Source organism: Poecilia formosa, unplaced genomic scaffold, assembly GCF_000485575.1.
Source record: "Poecilia formosa unplaced genomic scaffold, Poecilia_formosa-5.1.2 Scaffold1126, whole genome shotgun sequence".
Classification (NCBI taxonomy): domain Eukaryota; kingdom Metazoa; phylum Chordata; class Actinopteri; order Cyprinodontiformes; family Poeciliidae; genus Poecilia; species Poecilia formosa.
Window position 1 is genome coordinate 3955 of NW_006801065.1, and position 21559 is coordinate 25513.

Genomic DNA, 21559 nt, shown 5'->3' on the forward strand with positions numbered 1-21559 from the left:
TTTTTATTTTTTATTTTTTGGGTAAATATTTTGTCAACAAGGCCTATTTTTGTCGCTCCTGATTGATTTGTAAAAGCATGAAAAAGAGTAAAACATCTAAAGGGGTGAATATTTTCGTCCCACTTCTCTTCGACTATGTACTGCTTTCTTTTAGTCTCTCAGACTAAACGTTAACAGATCGCTGTAATATTTGTGCCTGTAACAGTCGTGCAGGGTAGTGTCAGGTGTGTGTAACAGAAAACCACAAATCTCCAGTTTTTCAGTGCACTTTGATTTTTCAACATTTTATCCTTGTAATGCACAGCGGGTTTCCAAGTATTTCATGTCCAGATAGCTGGAATGTTATGAAACTCGAAAGAACTCCCATTCACCTTGAAGCTACTGCATGCCGAGACCAGACTAGATTCTATGATGTTGCAACAGCTACAGCAAATACGTTTGACTTCTGCAAACCTTTTACAACAAAGCACATAAGACAATACATGCATAAATCCTTGAGTTGTTTTCGTAGAATCGGTAACATCAAACTAGTCTTTTCAATAACCTGTGGAGAAAATAAGTTTTGCGACTTTTCCCGCTTAATCATCTGAGCTGTTTTCTGCCTTCATATATATATATATATAATCTTTTTTGCTCTCTGAATGAAGCATTTTCAGTCTTGGATGGAGTCACATTTTACCATGGTTACTGCTTTCTCTTTTTCTCCCTCATTTTACAAAAAAGGGTGAGTAGGTGTGTGTCGGCGTACAGTCGGGAATATTTTGGAATTTTTGCGGATTGTGAAAATGTCTCTCTCTCTTCAAAAATTGGACATTTTCACAATGAAGAAAAAAACTGCCTCTCTGAGCCGTTCATACTTATTAAAAACAAACAAGTTCACACACAACACCTACTGCGATTTGAGGACGTATTTCCTCATTTTTCTCAGCTTTTAATTTACTTGTCACACTTAAACGATTCAGACCGCAAAATTTTTTTTAAATATCTGAGACAATCTAAGTGACTATTAAAAGTAGTTTTCAAATTGTTATATTTAATAAGAACTCTTTGTGTAAGTGATAATTGCCCACTAAACATAATTGCTGTTCTTTTCACACTTGATGGGGTGAACAGTCATCAATAATTTGCAATGACGAGTCTTTTTGAGTTTTCTCCTGTGCATAGACAAAAAGCCATCAGATCTCCGACTAAACGGCATCGGAATAAAAAGTCTCGATTGATTGATTGACTGATAAACCACCACATTTGACTGTAAGTATGACAATGTGTTTCAGAAATACTTTTATCTGCGTCATGAAATTAACAAATCACACAGAATCCAAGGCGTTCCACTTCTGTTTCATGAGTCCACAGAAACTTTTTTCCAAAAATCTTCAGGCTCGCCGAGATGTTTTTGGCAAAACTACGAGAAGCTTCTATGTTCACTTTTGCTCAGCTGAGATTTTTACTTTAACTTCCTCATGGATACTATTTTTACTCTTATTGTTGAATCATGAACTCTGACCTTAATTGAGGCAGGTGAGAGCTGCAGAACTTTACATGTTGCTCTGAGATCTTTTGCAACAATCTGATTGAGTGACTGATGCACCTTTGTAGTAAGTTTGATTGGAAGGTTCACCACTTTTTTCTTTAGATCGATTTATGAGGTGTTGCTTTTTGAGACCTACAGTAACTTTATGTTGTTGGATGGGTTCGATTTAAGAGATATTTTGATAATGTAATCAAGTTACCTTCAGTTTTTATAAAAATGATGCATATATCAAACATGGCTCCTGATTTAATGCCTTAAAATTCGGCCTCTGTTTCTAAAAACTCATGCTCTTTCTGACAATCCGCCTTCAGGAAGCCGTCACAACATTGCTCCTCTTTTAAACCCTTTAACAACATTTTTACCAGCGTTTCACTGAGAAGTAGCTCGTATAATGAGCTGAGCAGATGCACAGCTCCACCAGGTGTTTGCTAATTGCTGCTGGCTAGTCTGAAGGAGCTCGGAAACTGCGATTGCGAGGAGGATCTGTGGTCCTTGGTCCAAATGGGCGTTTTGTACAGCTGAATGGTTGCCATGGGAGATGGAAGAATTGAATGTGTGAAAGAATCAAAACAACACTCCAGGTGTTTTTGAACATGATATATATATATATATATATAACTCTGGTTATATTTGTTTAACGCTAAAACAAGAAATTTCCGTACTTATTTACGGCACTGTAGCTCATGGCAAAACCCACTTTTGTTCTCTGAATATGCTATTATTTTCCTTTCCAGAACTAAAACGCTTAAAGTTGAACACCTGTTCTCATGCTTTATTGGCACTTGCATGGCGGTGATTAAAGATCTTCTCTGAAGCGGGATCTCAGAACGACTCCACAGAGCTTAGTCCTGCTGGCTTTTTGACTCGATGCGCTTCTCTGTTTTGGTTCAGGTTTGGATGCCGACTTGTTGGCTGTCATCCCGGCGTTCTCCCGGCACCCCTCCCTCAAACACGTGATGTTGGGGAAAAACTTCAACATCAAGGGCAGGTACGGACCGCAGTGGGGGGTACGGGGGAGCGGCGGCACAGATGGTGGTGAAGTTGATGCAGATGATGAATGTTTTTTCTTTTTTCTTTCTCCTTCCCCTTCCCTCCCATTTATGCCTCCTCAGGGTGCTGGATGAAATCCTGCAGAAACTAGTTCATTTGGTGCAAGAAGAAGAGTGTGTGAGTTCGATTATGTAACATATTGTACACATGCACGCATGCAGATATTCTCTGTGGTGTTATGCACAGATGCACGCCTACACACGCCTCACAAATTTGTCGCCGCACGCACGCGTGCGCTTCGCACGCCCAGAGACACACACTTGTCACCGAGCTGAATCCTTGTCCTCGTTTATGCCTGTTTAAGCTCAATCCCCCACCTGCCACACACACAAGGTGCAAACATCCTCGCAAGTCATGTTGTCTGCGGGCCTGATGAATGGTTCGTTTGGTCTCAGTCTATCCGGGAGACTCCAGAGGCTCTCTGTTTTTCTCAGCTCTGCAAATCCAGCATGACAACTCGCTTACTCAATTATTTACCGCTGTTGATGGCGACGGCGGCTCACGACAGCGCTCTTTCACACAGTGAAAACGAAAGCGTGTGCGCGTGAACTCTTGCGCCTATCAGTGTAAATGAGCATGTTTAAAGGGATTGCGTGGTTGGACTAGTTTGCCGCATGGCAGCCTGTCCCTTTTTTACACGCCGAGGCGATAATGACACAAACTTTAAAAGTGTCGAACGTCGAGTCTCAGTGTGGATCCACATCAGTTGTGTTTTAATCAAAGTCTAGTTCGGTCCGTTTTGGAGGCGAGAATGCACAATCGAACTCTGGTCCGCCCAAAAACCGAGGTCTCTCTCTGTGGTTTGAATACACGCAAGAATGCAAAGCAAATCAACGACTGCTCCATAAGCAGGAAGCGTGCTACAGCACAAGGCATTTTGGGTAAATACAAGCAAAACAGACATGTGAGTCTTGTGCTAGCAGGAGAAATGACTCATGGTCTTTTACCAAAGAGAAATCCTACAACCTCTGAAATCTGACGCTGTTTTTTCTTTGAAGGTTTCCGTGTTGTTGACTTCAGTGGTTCTTGGTGTTACTCCACCGTAGGCAAAGGGAAAAAGGGAAATAGGTTTTTTAAAGGGTTTGGTTTGTTTGACAAAATGTAACAAATGTTGCAGTTTTGGTCCACAGTCGAACCCAATCATGTCTCCTGGACTATCAGGTGTAGAAACTCTTTATCTTGTTTTAATAATGAAGTATACGAGTATAAGGAATTTGCCATAAAACGTAAAGGTGAGAATAGAAACTGCTAATGAAGAAATAGCATTTAATGAGTTCATAAACTGCCTTCTTGTTCTGCTTATGGAAAAATAGAAGGCGTAAGCTGAACTTAGACTAGGACTTGTTCACAGGGTAAGGGGCATTTCATGTCTCTTCCATTCACAAGACGTCTCTCACTGAAAGATGTGGCTCTCAGTTGTTAGCATGCTAACTAATGGTGCAGGATCATGCTAGGGGACTAATTTTCCCTCCGTGGCACAGACGTTTTTGTCAAAGTTGGAGAAGTTATTAAAAGATATGAATATTAATTCATTTGGATCTAAAACCAGAATCTGCTGAAGGATTTTTTGTTTCTCTTTAGTTTGTGATTTCCTGCCTATTTGGGGGACAATATTCATGGAAATGCCTATTAAGATTTTCATTTTTTTTTCCATAGAGGATATTGAAGTATTTGTAAGAAAAAAACACAGCTTGGGAACTCGAAATACCAAGGTGCAATGCTACTTGACTCACATCGGCTGGCGTTCACAAAGCAGCCAATCCAGCAGCACCGTTCACCTCCCTGGGCGTTGATTGGTTGTTCTCCCACAGTTGTCATCTAAAGATCCTTAACCCTTTACTAGATTTGTCCCATTTTTTTCCCCCATTGAATCTGGCAGGCCCTGCAGTCTCTCTCTCTGGCCGACTCGAGGCTTCGCCACCGGGGAACAGTGCTGGTCAACGCCCTGGGCTCCAACGCCTGCCTCCGGAAGGTGGACCTGAGCGGCAACCTGCTGGAGGACTCCGGGGCCAAGATGCTGAGCAAGGCTCTGCAGATCAATACAACACTCAGGTATGCACCTGATTATATATATATATATATATATATATATATATATATATATATATATATATATATATATACTGTATGTATATAATTCTAAGGGGATCAATAGCATTTCCAACAGATTTTCCATGGAGAACCAAGCAACCAAACTTGCAGAAGTTGGTCGACACGGATGAAAGGGTATGAATAAATAGAAAAATGAAGATGCGGAGCGCAGACAGGAGAGTTGCTTAGAGGCAGAGATTCAGAGGAAAGGCTCACCATTGCAGGGGGTGAAAACGTAACCGAGCACTCCTGGGAATTCGGCGATGAATCATCATAAGAAAATAAAAGTCCTTCAGGCATCCTGTGTGTTATATGAGAAATGATGCTGAGTAGCTCTTTAGGTGCCTGGAAATACAAGTATGAAAAGAAATAATGGGAGCTCGAGAAGCCGCAAATGAGGACAAAATCCACATTGGGGGGGAGTGGATGATTGAATAGTTGGAAATGGGGATGAAAGAAAGAAGAAAAGAAAGATAAGGAAGGAACGGGGATGGAAGACCACCTGGAGAGAGTGAGAGATTTGGGTTTTGTTGATTTGAGTTTCTAGGGCAAAGCGTGTTGGGGCGGAGACGGGGAGACGGATAAAAAGGGAATATGGACAAGAACTGGTATAAAAAAGTTGGACAGATGCTGGATGGAAGCTGAATATTTCACAGGGGCTCATTAAACGGCTGGATATTGTTCTCGCGTCCCGTATTCCCTCAATGCAGGAAAAGAGCGATCCAATCATCGTCCTACAGCCAACCAATTACTGTGACCGTCTTACAGCAGGAAGGTGTGAAAGGCAGCTGAGCGACTTCCTCCTGATTTCTGAGCCTGTCCCTTTCTATTTCCTGTCTGTCTGTCTCCCCACCCCACCCTTCAGGAGCGTGACGTGGGATCGCAACAACACCACGGGAGTCGGCTTCCAAGACGTGGCGAGAGCGCTGGAGCAGTAAGCCGAACGCGACGTATACCAGCCGTTTTTTATTTTTTTGTCCTTTTGAAGACAAGGGGCTCCCTCATAAAACAGATCCCTCACAGAGACATATGAAAGGCAGATAACCATCCTTCTGAAGTGTTTACTGTTTCACAGCATTTCATCACTCTTCTGACTGGTGTGCCTGTCAGATCTGTGGAAGTGCAAAAGTTTCTAAACTTGTCTGTGTGCACAAAGGCATGTGGGTGTTTTTTTTTTCATTTTTTGTTTTTTCATCTTTGGGAACCGGCTACGTCTGTAAGAGAGGAGCTGTGGGCATTGTTTGTTTGTTCTAGTTTGCATCAAGATCGTTTTCTTTTCATCCATGCAAAAGTGGCTTTTCTTTCTCTTCTCTCTCCATCGCTTAGCAACTTCACGCTGCAGTTCATGCCCCTCCCCCTTTGTGACATCGCTCAGGCGTACCGCGGTGCCCCGGAAAAGACCGAACAAGCCTTGGCCAAGGTCAGAAGTGCTAACACGTCGTTCACTTACTTACTTCACAGTGTGGTTGACGTACTTATCGTTTTAATGCTGTCATTTCGATTGTGGTGCCTCTTGAACTTTTTTGAACTCTGTGTATTTTATTGGGATTTTATGTGTCAGACTGACACAAAAGGATGGGTATCTGTGACGTGAAAGGGAAATTATATATGGATTGAATATATATATATTTTTACAAATAATTTAAAGAATGCGGTGCCCACTTGTATTCATCTCTTCTCAGTCAACAGTTGGTGTAGCTACATGTACAGCAGCTAGTTTTATTGTGGTTTTAATAGTAGCCTCGCATTTCTAGTAATTAAAATTTCTTCCATTAATTAATTTTAAAAAGTATAAAGCCATGTATCATTTAGAATAAAACAGAAATAGACTTTATTGTCATACAGAGGGGAAATTCTGCAGCCTCAAGACATATTCATTTTACATTTTCAAAGTAACACTACGTTGTCACTTGACTGCACAGAATCTGAACAAAATACATTAGTTTGTCACAAAATGTTAAAAAAAAGTGGAATCTATAAGAATTTGAGCTTCTCAGTTCACTCATTGTAATCAGTGTCTGTAGTATTTCTATTATAAAAATAATGAAATATTTGGAAGAATACTATGTTTAAGTTCCATTCATCCTAATTATGTACACCAGAAATATGTTTACCCTGTTGGATGATTTTGCTGTCGACTTCCCCGCTGATGTACCAAAAATCACTTTAACCTTTGATCGATATGCCACACATAATTATATGCTAAAAACATGCATTTAAAAAAAATATAATGATTTATAAATACAATAAATCTGTGGCTGTAATGTGAGAAAAGTGATTCTATAACTGTAATCATTGTTACTGTCGCATATTCAGCAAAAGGATCCCAGCGCCAGGCTTCCTGACATCCTGCAGGCCTAGTGAGAAATCATTTTCACAGAGCAGTGTACTTTGTACAATGAAACCACATCAGAGTCATAAATTTTTTATCTGTAAGGTCCAATTTATTCTAAATTTATTCTGCACTTGGATGGAACCTGTGAATGTGCGACGACGACAGAGGGAGGCGTGTGATAGCAGCTGATCCGGACAGAATCCGTTCCTGAATTAGTATTTTTTGGTTCCGAAATGGGTCAGTCATGTTGCCTCTGTCGGTGTTAGTGCCATCTACAGACTTTGCAGTCTGTTTACATTCCTTGTCAAGCTCTGCTTTGCCAGAGAAACCAAAAATAAGCAGCATATCTGCGCCGGAATGCACTTGTGCCGGGTCACCTTTGCTGTTGTAACAGCACTCTCTGGTTAATTTCAATATATATATATATATATATATATATATATATATATATATAAAATAAAAAAACAACAAAATTAGTGTTTTTCTTTTCCCTCCCCTGCTCTGTCTGAACATCATAATTCCCTGCGTAATGTTCTGTCTTGCAAAATTTGATGACCCAGCCTTTGTTTTCCATCTGCTGAGTCAGGAAAACAAATCAAAGTCACTCCTTTCTATTGCAAGGGATCTAAATCCTGTTTCCCTATTACCATGCAAATGAACTTGTCTTCTGCCTCATGCTCAAACCTGTGTTTTGTTTTTTCTTTGTTTTGTTTTTTCCGGGGGGGGGCCAGATCCAGCGCGCACTGCTCAGGAACAACCAGACTCAGCGCTTCTCTCAGAAGCAGGCGCTCAGGCTGCACCAGGGTCTCGTCACCAGCACCGCTGAACAGGTCTGCGTCTAAAAATATGTGGCCTGTGTGAAATATTTGGGTTGGACATTGAAATTAACTTAGGTACTTTAGGTGATGGAGCGTCTTTGCGTGAGGGTGCAGCAGCAGCTTTGTGTCCTGAAGTCCTGCGAGGACGGAGACGAGGTCCAGACTGCCAGACAAATCCTCAAAGAGGCCAGAAACTCAAGAGCTGTGAGTGAGCTGTGTGTGTGTGAGAAAAGCTCATACTTTGGCTAACTGGGCATACTGTTTCAAATGAGAGTTACAGGAATTATTTCCACTGGATTTTGTTTTTTTTTTGACTCACTTCAGTGCTCGACTGTCAAAGTCATAGACGTTGAAGTCTGCGCTTGCAATCTGACAAAATCAAGAATGTTTATTCAAGTCATTGTATCTGGTGAAGTTTTAAGTGCTACAGTAAATGAAAAGGAGCTCGGCAGTGGACAAACAGCAAAGTATTCCTTTAGTTTAAATAAAAGGTTTACATTTTCCCAAAGACGGACAAAGTGAACACATAAAATAACAAAGGTCAGTCCTGAGTTTTTATTTTTTATTTTTAAATGGGGGATTTTGTACAAAATCAACAATTTTTTAGCTTTGTATAATGCTATGAAGTTATTTAATCATAAAAAAAACATACCCCAAGCGTTGCTTTGACTCATTCATGCATGTTTGAGAAATCCTTGAATCTCCCATGGCAACCACCGTGGGTGTGCCTCAACGCCTGCTCAGACAGTGCGCTGCTCATTTGCCCAAAACTCCGTCTTAGAGCTTTAGTCTCCAGCTGAACTCCCCCAGAATAGCGGCAGCAGCAATTAGCAAACACCTGGGGGGAACTGGGGATCTGCTGAGCTCCTGAGAACGTTTGGAAACGGCACCAATGGACGGCTTGGAAAAGCGTTGTTGTGATGACTTGCCCGAAAGGAAGTTCTTAAAGAGACAGGGGCCAATTTCATCACATACAACTATGATACAGAGTCAATTTTTTTTTAAAAAAGTAGTGCTTGATATGTACAGCAATTTTTTTTTTTTTTTTTTTTGCATCTGAAGGTAAAATATTTGCTTGATTGTGCTATAAAGTGGCACCATATGCCTGAGAAATACATAATAAATGAATCATGAATAAAAACTTTTGAAGTAGTTTCGGCATGTAGCCTGTCTGCATACTGCTTCTACAAGCTGAAATCCTGCGCGTTGGCTTCTACAGATGTAAAACATTTCCTCATACAACGTTGGACATGAAAAATCCAAACTTTTAAAGTTTTCTTAAGAGCTTTTGTTTCAAGAATGTTCTCTCTGTTTCGCTCTGGACGTACTAACCCCACTGGTCTGATACACTCATACATCAACGCAGGATTTGGGATGGATCGTTCCGATATAAAGCAAGGTATGATCAATGGCATTGATTGTGCTTAATTAGTCATGGCCAATTATGTTATTGAGTCTGTAATGAAAAGTCCATACAGGGTAATTTTGAAGAATTTGCCTCAGCGAGCTTCGGATCTCCCCTGTAATGAATCGCCAATAGTTTGATATTCAGGTAATTAAGCTAAATAAGCCGTCAGGTCAGCAGTTGCGGTGTAAGGACAGAATTTATAAAAGCTCAAACAGCAGGAAGGTAATGCTGGGATGTTTCTTTCTGATTAGATGTAAATGAAATCAGCAGCAGCTACAGACAAATGGCTATTATTAAAGGTTTCATGCATTTTTAAACGGTGGTTGAACTATGCTTGGTAGAAGATGAAAGCAAATGAGCTGACTCTAGTTTAACCGGTTAAGTGTTTATGCCCCAAATATCCATGCACCGAACCACTGCCCCAGACTGGGGTGGAACAGGATGTGGAGTGGAGCATAAAAAAGAAAATAACTGTACGTACAGCTGCCAGTGATTGTTAGTAAACCAGACCTGCGAATTACAGATTGGTCTGTTATGACACAAGAAGATGATGGAGATTTCACGTGTTTCCTGCTCAACCAGGACGTTTACTGTACCAACATTTCAAACTGGAGAAATGGTTTCAAATCAACAGGTTAAAAAAAATACTGTGAAAAATCAAATAACAGTACAGGAGTATTTTTATGTAGCGTTTCTGTATCGCGAACCAGCTTAAAGTGTTGATTCCGATGTACAGACCAACAGGCTCTTTCTGGAGCTTCAGACCCTGGAAAACAAACACAGAAGCGTCCTTTTGTTTCAGCTTAAAGCAAGTAAGAAAAAAAAAAAAAAAACAAATTGTCAGTGGACTAATTATTCAGCCTTCCTGCACTGCTGCCATTAGTGTGTGGTGTCAGCATTTTTTGGTGTGTTCAGGAGCGACCCTGTTCATTTTCTTGAGTAATTTATTTTTTCATCTTATTTTCTTGGATCACTTACAGGTGATTGGGTCGGCTGCCCCATGTTCCAGCTAATTTCTGGTTAGCTTTGTCAGCTACAGACCGGTTCTTAAAAAAATGAAAGAAGAACAATAATGATACAAAAAAATGATTTAAATAGCACAATTTTTACTAGTGAAATATCCAGGATGGAATTATTAAAGCCAACAACTAGAGATGAAAAGCTTCCATCGCTTGTAAATTTACACTCCCCCGTCATAGACGCAAATTTACACACACAGGCCCAGATGAAAGTTTCATGATGCGTTACTTTGATCTGTTTTTTTTAAGTTTTATTGCCTCTAGTGGCCTTTATTTGATAGTTAGTTGACAGGATAGTGGGTAATGAGAGAAGGGGAAGACATTTGGCAAAGGTCGCCAGGCAGGGATTCAAACCTGCGACGGCCATGTCAAAGACTGAGGCCTCCATATGTGGACGTGCTTAACCTCTGCGCCACCACAGCACATCCTACTTTGATCTGTTTCAACACCAGTTTTAGGTGTTTTTGAGATCATTGCCCCTTTAGAAAATCCTAAGTATTTCCAAACTGCTACCCACAGACAAAAGAAATTGGGTCAAAATGAGATTAGATTTAGTCTAGACTCAAAGGCACTCAGTGTTTCAGCTGTTTTTCAGTTTTCTAGAAGTTTGTTCCAGATTTGTGGTGCATAGCAGGTGAATGCTGCTTCTCCACATTTGGTTCTGGTTCTGGAGATGCAGAGCAGAACCAGAACCAGAAGACCTGAGAGGTCTGGAAGGCTGATGCAACAACTGCAGATCTTTAATCGTTAGCTCAGAGACTTAATGAATTTAATTTAATGAGCGCTGGCTGTTTGTGTCTCCGTCAGCTGTACCCGTCCCTGTGTGAGCTGGCCCACGTCCTGTCGGTGGACGGACCGGTCAAGCAGCGGCTGGACACGCTGGCCGGAGAGCTGGCCAAGGCCGCAGACAAAGAGCTGCAGGTAAATCACTGCTTTATTTCCGTTTACGCGACTGTTATTTAAATAGGAGCGAACTGGTTGCATTTAGATTGCCTATTAATGCTGCGTGCTGACTTCAAAAGAAGTGTTGCATTTTAAATCCACAGGGGGAAAAAAAAGACAAACTTGCTAATGTTTCCTATGAAAATCATTTACAAAGGGAGACGGAAATGCGGATGTCTCGAGAATCTAAAAGACTTTGCGAAGTTTAATTACTTTGCTTGTTGGGCTTTTTCAGCCGTTTGCGTCCAACAGATGAAGTGAACATCTGTGCGAACAGACCATATGATTCATTAGCTTAATAACACATTGAACAGCTGCGTTGCACAGGCAGCCATGAATACATTTCGGCGAACCAACAGTAACTTTTCCAACAATCTTTGGGTCTCGTCTTGTTCAGGTGGTGGTCGACTCCATGGTGTCTCTCTGCCGAGAGCTGTGTCCCATGTCCTGCTCGGCCGCCGAGAGACTCAGCCCGCCTCTCTCCTCCATCTCCGAGCAAGTCTCCATCCCTCGCTCAGCCATCCGCAGCGCTCTGATGGAGAGAGCGGCCGAAGACATCAACCAGGCTCTGGAGTGAGAACAGCAGCAGATTCAAAGCTTCCAATCACGCAGGACTCTGGGGAACATCCTGATTGAACTGTCGTTTCTTCGCGTGCAGGGAGGTGAAGCTGTCCGTGGTCTCCTATCTGACAAACTCTATTGTGGATCAGATCCTGCAGGAGCTCTACACCACCCATAAAACCCTGGTACTGGTAATATCCCTTTAATGCATGACTTCTTTTTAGATAGTAGAAAACGCGTGTTTGTTGTAGTTTGTAGTTTTCTGTTTTATTTTTTAAAGAACTAAACATAGTGCTTAAATGGTAACCACCACAATATTTTTACTGTTCTGGAGAAAAAATAACTGTCCACATTTGTAAAAAGTAAAGACTTTGGTAATTTCCTGATTTGTGGTATTGTGAGGTATCTTGATTTGTTAACACCAAGAAGGTTTCATTCAAGTTCCTGTCAACAAATCCAAGGAGAATTAAGACCGTTTGTGTTTCTAAAAACGTGAAGTCCATCGTGGTATGGTGAGAAATGTTATTCACAAGCGGAAAAACCTTAAAATCTTATATAAGGGAGAGTTGTGCAGACTTTAATAAACTAATATTATGTTATTGTTTTGCACAAATATGAGGGTTGATAAAGTTAAAACATCCAAATTTTTCAATATAATTTCTAGAAATTTGGTTTTTCTACAAGCTATCAAGTTACGATCTCTGCGTTTTTTTCCCCCAGCACTATATTGACAAGAAGGTAAACATTTTATTTTATTAAGTCCATTCGATGCTGTTGACTTGAATTTTTCCAGAGCTGTTCGGCGATCTCTTTCCCTGGCCGGTTTTGTCTGTGAAATAACGAATTACTGTATATTGGCTCCTCTTAATTGAACTGCAGGAACATAATGAGTGAAATGAGCTCAGCTGTTGCCATTAGCATTTCATGCTAACGTATTTCATCTTGAAAACTGCGCAGATGTTTCAGTTTTATTAAACCTTAATGTATTTTTTATAAAAACTCTGCCTTACACTAAGGAGCTTGAGTTAGACTGTAAATAACACCTTATTATATCACCACATTCTGTATGCTAGGTGCTATGCTAACATTGCATTATGTTGAGTTGCTAGCTCTTGGTTAATTGTTATCTAACTGTGTCATGTTACAGATGTTGAGTTAGTTCTTCTTTTTCTTTTTTACCAGAAAAAAAGTTTTCCCTCTAACTGTAGACTATCTCTACTTTCAAGAATAATTTACTCTGTAGCTCAATTCTTCCAGATGCTAATACATTTTCCGCGGCCACCATACATGGTGATTCACACAAACTGCTCTGAATTCTCCAAGACTCTTGACGTTTAGCCTCAAAGTTCAATTTCATCAGCCTCTTCAAAGCATAATTAAAACTCCTTTCACCTAATGTCAAGTCGTTACTGTATTAATAAGCTTAGTTAAACAAAATAATGAAATAATCCAGGAGATTTTGATGGATCAATTTTGCTAAACATCTTAAAAGCATAAATGATTGATGGAGATGGTTATAATTTTATATAATTAATTACCTTCATTGGCCTTTTTTTTTTGTAAACACCTTTATGCAAGCTAAAGAAAATATTGAAAAGCGACTTCTCTCATCTCAATGATGCAGATTGTGCCGCATAAAGTCAAAGCTCAACGGGATGAAAATGATGGAAATGTAAAGTGAATCAAAACCAGCAGCAGAAATCTTATTTTGAAGAAATTGAAACCTGTAATATCTGGAGTTATGTCAAAGTGGCTGTGATTTTAGTGTTTACCACCATCAGTAGAAATGTTTACTTCCTTGTAGGGGAAATATTTATGCTCTCGAGCAACACAGAAACCTGGTTTGGAGGTAGTTAACTTTATGATCTGATGCTGCAGGGTCCAATCTTTACATAATGTAATCTTTGAAATGAACACGGCTTGAAAGCAGACCAGGAGAGGCTTCTAACAGCATCGCCGCCTGGCCAGCTCTGCTTTGCATTCTGTTCAGTATCTCCACTGTTATGTCTCATTCTCCTCGCTGTGTTTTGCTGCAGTGCCAGCCTGTCCTCTATCTTCCCTCGCTCTGCTTTGATGATCAAGAAACTGAGTGTAATTCATGTTTGTCTCAGGCTTTCCAAACCAAATCGCCCTTTTGTTTTGTTTGTGAACCCGACACGCAGAGAGGACAGACCCACCTCTCCTAGGACACTACATTTAAGGACAGTCGTTTGATTGATGTGAACACTTGAATGACAGTGTTGTTGAATGTTGTTGATGTGTGTGTGTGCGTGTGTGTGTGTTGCGTCAGCTACGACAGGTCTCTCAGGCAAAGCGCTGGGACGATGTCGGGACGGGTAGGCGATCCGTCAGGCATTCGAGACTTGTTGAATCGCTGGATTTCCCCGATGAGGACTTTGGAGTGAACCTTGGAATAGTAAGTGTTACAATATGACGGGAAGTCTAAATATATTTATCGTCTTTCTGGCATGATGAAGATTTTAACACAGAACCCAGTACCATACAAAATTTACCACTGTGTCCCGATACAACTTTTTAAAATCCCGATATGATACCCATATCGCAGCTATGAGTGTTGGCCGATACCGATATTGACCCGATACAATATCAGCACGAGTCATAGACGTTTAATACGTATTTTATAGCCTGAAATGTTAGAAAAGACTTGATCAAGTGATAATACTCAACACCAAAGATATGAGAACTACTGACCCATTTATTATGAACCAGTGGGTCTACTTTCAGGATACAAGTGCTGCTGGATTGAAATGCTGGGGCAGTGATTGTACACTGCAAAAACACAACTTCTTACCAAGTAGTTTTTTTGTCTGTTTTTCAAGTCCAAATATCTTAAAACGGTTGAAATAAGACAAAACCAACTTACAAGTAAATTTTTTAGCAGGAAATTTTAAATATTTTCCTCGTTTTAAGTCAAACTAGGCCTTAAAACAATATTTTAATATGGATTAAGAAAAGTACTAGTTCTACTGGCAGATTATTTCACTTAAAAGACATTTTTCCCATGTGATGCTCTTTATTTGGCTGATACCAGACCAATTTCTGATATTGATCAATTGCATTTTTGTATGCAAAGCAAACACTTATTGCAATATGATTATATTCCTTTACATTTTTATTACATCTGAAAACTTAAGTTGGACTTTTTAGTGTGTTGGGCATTTGTATTCAGGTGTCTTCCTAGCGTCTCCAGCTTTGACGCTGTTATCCCACAGCATGATGTTTGCTGACCACTATGTTTTAAGTGAATACTGTGTTATATTTCCACCACACCTCATGCTGTTCATGCAAGCCAGAAAGCTCAAGGGTAATGCACATTTTTCCAATGCACTGTACTTATGTCGTGTCTTCATTTTCCCTGGTAAAGGATACCATGGCGATCAAAAAGCGGAGCTCCAGAACCAGAAGGATCCGTCCGGTCTCCACCAGAATGAGTGAGTCTTCTGCCTCTGTTCCATCTTGCTTTTGACGCAGCTGAGATCAAAGGAGAGTGAAGCAGAAGCAGAGGAATATTTGATTAATGTGCTGCAGGTCAAACGCGACAGGATAGAGAGATCTCTGTCCCAGTTAATTCCTGTCTCCCAGGTTTAGGTGATGAACCCAGTCCCTCTCCCACTCCCTCTGCTCCTTCCCACTCGGCGTCTCTCACTCACTCGGCCTCTTGGGAGTCCCTTTCCACTCTCCCCACCAATGGCTCGCCTCTGCGTCACGTGACCCACGTCAGGCCACGCCCGCCGCGACGACACAGAGCTGCACACATTCCTCCTGAATCTGTGAGTAGACCCCTCTGATGTGACGTGCAAAAGAAATAGTCGCTCCCCTCCCGTTAAAGTTTAGTAGAATTTGTCATGTTACCTCCACAAACTGAATGTGTTGGGTTTTTTTTTTGTTTGTTTTTGTCTTCTGATATACAAACACAAAGTAGTGCATGATTAATAATCGGAGGGAAAATGGTTCATGGTTTCCAAAATTTAAGTCAATAAAAATTTCAAAAGTGTGTAGAATTCCAATGAGAGAGAGATCCGTTCTGTGAATCTCTGAGGTTTGAGAACATTAGCAAGCAAACAGCATCCCAAAGACAGAGAAACCTGGCAGACGGGTCAGGAATACAGCTGTGAGGAAGGGTTGGCTTATCGAAGAACTTGAACATCTCGCAGAGCTCGGTTCCGACCCGTCATCTCACATCAGCAGCCGAAGTGGGAGAATCAGTTGATACGGCAAATATTAGTCGTGAACTCCATAAATTTGGCATTTGTGGAACAGTGGCGAGAAGAAAGCAAGGAACGCCCGTCCAGTTTCTACTTGTTAGTATTCACCCTTCTTTGGATGCTTTACTCTTTTAATTGCAAAACAATCAATTTACAAAAAGAAATCTTTCAGTGTCCAAGTGAAAACAGATTTCTACAAGATAATATCTAAATGAAAATATGAAACATAAACAGGTGATTACATAAATAATCACCTGTTTGTTTAATTAGGAGTGACTGACCTAATTAAACAGAGGTCCTTTCAACTGCAGCCAGTAGTGGAGATCAAATGAGACTGTGTCTATAAAGTCAGCTGGTTGTGGAAGGTGCATTCAGTGGTTAATCAGACACTCCAAGCAAATAAGTATAAGTCAGGGGATGGGTACAAATAAAAAAACCTAAGAACATTGTCTGGATTTCAGAGGCTTGTAAAAGTAGAAGGTAAAATGAGTAAAAGCAATCTGTTTCGATCTGCAACAGAACCATGACTTCAGCAATAGAGCAAACCTGAAACGTCCAACTAAATGGTTTGAAGAGAAGAAGGTGGATGCTCAGAAGTGGCCTAGCCAAAGCCCAGTTCACAACTGATCCCCACTCAGCTTGATAGAGCTTGAGCAGTTTTGCGAGGAAGAACGGAGTAAAATCGATGTCCAGATGTGCAAACCTATCCACACAGACTCCATGCTGCAGCCACAGACACATCTACTAAATAGTGACCTGAAGAGGGTGAATAGTAACACAGTTACTTATTTTATGGAAAGAATTTCATTTAATTGTCATCATTTTTTAGAAATCAGCTTTTTGTTTGTTAAAAAAGCCCAATTTTGTTGATTGATTTGCAAAAGCAACAAAAAGGCTCTGACATCCAAAGGGGTGAATACTTTCTCATAGGCACTGTAACAATTTATCTCAGCAGTTTCCTACAAGCCACATAGAGAAGACACAGCAAACATGTTGCTGTGGTTAAATTAGACCAAAATGTAACTTTTTAGTCTACATTCAAAACGCTGTTTTGATGCGACATCGCCACAGTAAAACATGGTGGTGGCAGCGTCATGCTGATCAAAGCATGTTTATGTTTTTTGGGGATATTTTAGTAGAAAAAAGATGTTGACGTTTTCTAGAGGTTTGACAGACAGACCCTTTGTTTGTTTTTGAGCTCACATCAACAGCGATTCAACCATAATCCCAACACGTGCCACTTTGAGGGATTTTTAATTTTTTTTTCCTTCTCTCCTTTTCTACGTGTGAACTTTTGGTATTCATTTTGTGTTTGTTGCCAGAGGCACCTTCCAAAAATAAGTTCCTTTCAAAGTAGGAAGCTGCCACATGTGTCTCTGTGACTCAAATGTTAATAGCGAACCGCCGTCTCCCCGGGAGACCGCAGGGCATCAACAAACAGCAGTTTGTTTGTTTAGTCTCTTTCAAAGCTCATTTCTAAATCGGTGCAAATTTATTTGGGGCGGCGTGTTAAAGGAGGTGTTTTACAGACGGACTTCTGCTGGCGTTGGATTCAGATCCGCCAGCCAGCCTTTTGAAAAGATCGCACCTTTTTGTTATCCTTTCCGCTTCTTGTGGACTTGGCAGATTGATCATTTGTTGTTCTCCTTCTTGTTATGTGTGTGTGTGTGTGTGCGTGTGTGTGCGTGTGTGTGCGTGTGTGTGTGTGCACAGCATTGCTCTGAGAACGGAGGAGTCAGTATGCTGGAGGATGGACTTCCAGATTTCTACAGCAAGAGAGTTCTGCCTGACAGGTGGGGTCACACTTCGGATTTATTTCCTTTGACCTGTTGCTCTATGACCTCTGACCTGCTAAAGAAGCCATTCAAGGGTTTCTCTTGAATGACTTCTCAGTTTGGTTACCTGGGCACTAAAAAAACTGAGAAATGTAATTTTCGAAGCAGCTAGGATCACTGACTCATTTTTATGCTAGACTAACGCAAAGTTATTTTTCTTTTAAATTAGCTACTGTCCTTCTAGCTGCTTTAGGGTTTCTAACAGACTAAGTTGATAAAGTTAAAAGTATTTTTGCAGACTCACTGTAAAAAAAAAAGAAAATACTTTTTTTCTCACTGATTCACATTGAGTCACACTTCACTTTTTTTTAAACTCAATTCATTTCAGTTTATTTATGTCACCCAGTCAATTCAATTCAATCACACATTCAGTCCGACCGATCCTAGTTATCCAAACAGTTCAGTACGCTCAATTAATTATTCGCCAAACAGCCTTGGACTGCCTCTGTATGCGCTTCTTCATCACATGGACACAAAATCAATCAATTTGCAATAGAAAGAAGAATCATTTACGGCTCTTTGTACGTGTAGCTTTGTACAAATTTCTTGCATTTCCCCCTCCACATCTAGAGGAACACGGAGACTGGGGTTTTCAGTTTTTATCCTGTAGATTGCAAACATTTAGATTTGAAATCAAAGCATATTAGACGCTTTTTTTCCCCCAGGTTTTTACATCTAGACAAATAAAAAAAAAAGGCATCATGTGTAACTGTTCAAGGGCAAAAGTACTGCAATATGTCTCTGAGATGTATTGCTGAAATTACACTCTGTCAGGTCATGACGCTGAAGACGTCTTTCATAATAACAGGTGTAACTAACATTAAGAAGCAGACAGCTGCCTGTGGATGAAAGTCGAGCAAACGTGAAGATGGAAAATCAATCAGACCTTTTTATACAAACACTGGAAAAAAAAAAAAAAAAGAAGCAGAAGAACCATTTTGGAATATCTGTCAAACTGTTGGAGCGAGGAGCAAATTTAGCAGCTGACAGCAGAGACATTGAGAGCTTTCATTAAGAAATCCCTCTAAAACAACCATTGGTGATGCGATTGCCAACCTGCACAGGGCAGGAGTGAGTCACAAGAACGTTCCATGGGCCAAATTATAGAGGGTTCACCAGAGGATGCAAAACATTATTAGCTAGAGCTAATAGCTAATAGTAATAGCTAATAATAGTCAATAATTTGTCCAAAAAGCTAAGAGAAAAACATCTAACAAAAATTTGAGAAAAAGAAATAAAAATGCAACAAAACCAGCAGATATTTCATTGTGGTGCAAGATAATGACCCAACACACCCACTGCCAAAACAACACACTTACTCTCCACACTTAGACCCACAGAGTTTTCATTTTAGCTCCTTAAGAGGAGAATTAATGAACAGAAATAAGGATCGACTGAAAGAGGTTGTGCTGAAAGCGTCACAGAACAAGAAGAATGCAAATGCTTCTTTTTTTTTTTTTCTTTTTTTTTTTTGGACGTCGGCGGGTCAGAGATTTGAAGCAGTTTCTGGAAGCAAAGAATTTATTATAGAACAGAAACAATTAATGGCGATTAATTGATGTTTGAAATAATCTTCAACTGATTTAGTAATAGATTAATCGTTAACTTGAATATCGAGACTCTATGAAAGGACATTTGCTGAAAGAGCAAAAATACTGCAGATGCAATCTTTGCTACAAATGATCACAGAGTGCTGTATATCTGTGTGCAGTGGTTAAATAAAAAATCTTCTGAGTGACAATTTTTTAAATCTGATTAATCAATTAATCATTAGAATAATTGTAATCTCTTATGCACTTTCATCCATTTGTCTGTTCCGATATGTTGGCCCAACTTTATCTTCTGAGCTTTAGGTAACAGATCTACGTGTAAATTCATAGAAATACAGACTAAAATGTTGATGTCTCTTATTGTAAAAACCCAAATCTTTATGAATGTAACTATCATTTTCTATTTAACATTATTATTTTCTGTTCTGAAACTCCACAGCGGGAAATGTGCCACTAATTTTTACGTAGTAAAAATGTGACCTTGCCTCCATTTGTGGCAAAGTGACGCCATACCAGAGACGCCGAGTTGTGGCACGCTGGATCAAAGAGCCGCGCGGCCGCGGTTCAAACCATTAAGTCTGTGAATCCAGCCTTGGCCGCAAAACTCGTTGTTGATTCGCTGCAAGCATGAATTTCCAGCCAATCGATCAAACTAGTGATGACTACATCTACGTGAAGGTCATTGCTTTAGGAGAGAATCCGCAGATTGTTATTCAGTTTTACAGCCTCTGCAGAGAATCTCATGAGGATGGTCTTTTATGCTTTAAAAGAAAACATTATTACTTTACCCAAGTCAAAATGATAAAAAAAGATGAGAGTTTTCAGATTTCTTTAGCTGGACACTCAAATACATGTTGCATGAGGAGAACGAGCTAACTCATTAGCTGTGTGTGTGCGTGTGTCTGTATGTAGCAGATTTATTAGCATGTCTTAAGATAGAAATCCAAACTTTTGTGTTGATTTTTCTCAGTAAAAGAAAAAAAAAAAACACTGAGATTTTTTTTTCTTTGCTTTTTTTTTTTACTAACCACAGCTGTTGGTCACCCTGCTGCTTACATGTCACACTTAAAACTGATGCTTACCCCGCCGCTCCCATTTAAGTTTTGGTTGTTGTTGTTTTGTTTGTTTGTTTTTTTTCTTTCTCTTGCCAACATTAGAAAACAGAGAAAGCATGTAAAAATGTGAACGTAATCAGTATAATTATATAATTGTATTGTAATATGCTTTCTCAGTAAAAATGTTATAAAAAAAACTGATGCTTAGACATTTTCTAATATTGTCGAAGGTTAAAATGTACAGAGGGTCATCTTTAAAGTATGGATGGTCTTTTCTCTTCACCTCACCCCACAGTTTGAGTTTTGCTTTGTTTCTTTCGTGTGAATCCAGCCTTGGCCGCAAAACTCGTTGTTGATTCGCTGCAAGCATGAATTTCCAGCCAATCGATCAAACTAGTGATGACTATATCTACGTGAAGGTCATTGCTTTAGGGGAGAAAGCAATGATTGTCATGGAAGAAGAAGTCGATTTTGGATTTGGTGAAAAAGTTTGGTTTTGTTTATAGGTTTTGGATTATTATTCATCTATTACACAATAACCATCCTATTTCAGTTTTTTTTTTTTTTAAAAAAAAGCAGAATTTGCTAGAATTTTGCTTAAAATCTCCTGGAATAGAAAAAGACCAAGCGCGTCGTTTATCTTTGTTCTTTAAACGGGGCATGATGTTCTTTCCCACAGTTTCACATCTTCCGTTTTACATCAGACCTTACACGGAGTATTTTCCATCATCAGAACAAAATCAATGTCGGTATCGCCACCATATTCCTAAATGGTCCTGGTCCTTTAACAATCTGCTCGATAGTTGGTGAATAAATCACAAAACCAAACATTTCTAAGCCTTTCATGAAATGACTGAGAAGGAAATCAGTGTCACAGTGCGTCCCCATGTCTTCACCTGTCCTCGTCCTTTGCACTCGCCTTCCTGTGTGTTTTAGATGTTTTTCTGCTCCATCGCAGACGATTTAAATGATTAAATTAGTCCCTCAGCAGGTCATTGGGATCGCTGGCGGCTGTTTAATGGCCCGTCACTTTAAATCAGACACACTGGAGCAACGGCGGATCTGAAACACGCCAGACTGAGAACTTCCAGAAAAATGGCGGTCGCCTTAATCGCGGCTTGTAGACGGGAAGCTGCTC

At 40.1% G+C, this 21559-nt stretch overlaps 1 protein-coding gene across 1 annotated transcript in view; it reads left to right on the forward strand.

The window, feature by feature from the left end:
• LOC103132564 (leucine-rich repeat-containing protein 16B-like) overlaps window positions 1-17877 on the forward strand; it is a gene marked incomplete at its 5' end in the record, with an annotated part of 19489 nt that extends 1612 nt beyond the window's left edge. The window contains 14 exons of the mRNA XM_007544379.2: window positions 2423-2519; window positions 2644-2698; window positions 4461-4633; window positions 5538-5606; window positions 5999-6092; window positions 7739-7837; window positions 7910-8029; window positions 11060-11173; window positions 11592-11767; window positions 11853-11940; window positions 14046-14171; window positions 15141-15207; window positions 15359-15546; window positions 17695-17877. Of these exons, the coding sequence (XP_007544441.2) occupies window positions 2423-2519; window positions 2644-2698; window positions 4461-4633; window positions 5538-5606; window positions 5999-6092; window positions 7739-7837; window positions 7910-8029; window positions 11060-11173; window positions 11592-11767; window positions 11853-11940; window positions 14046-14171; window positions 15141-15207; window positions 15359-15546; window positions 17695-17862 (1634 nt within the window). The remainder of the gene's footprint in view (window positions 1-2422; window positions 2520-2643; window positions 2699-4460; window positions 4634-5537; window positions 5607-5998; window positions 6093-7738; window positions 7838-7909; window positions 8030-11059; window positions 11174-11591; window positions 11768-11852; window positions 11941-14045; window positions 14172-15140; window positions 15208-15358; window positions 15547-17694) is intronic.
• Between the last annotated feature and the right edge of the window lie 3682 nt (window positions 17878-21559).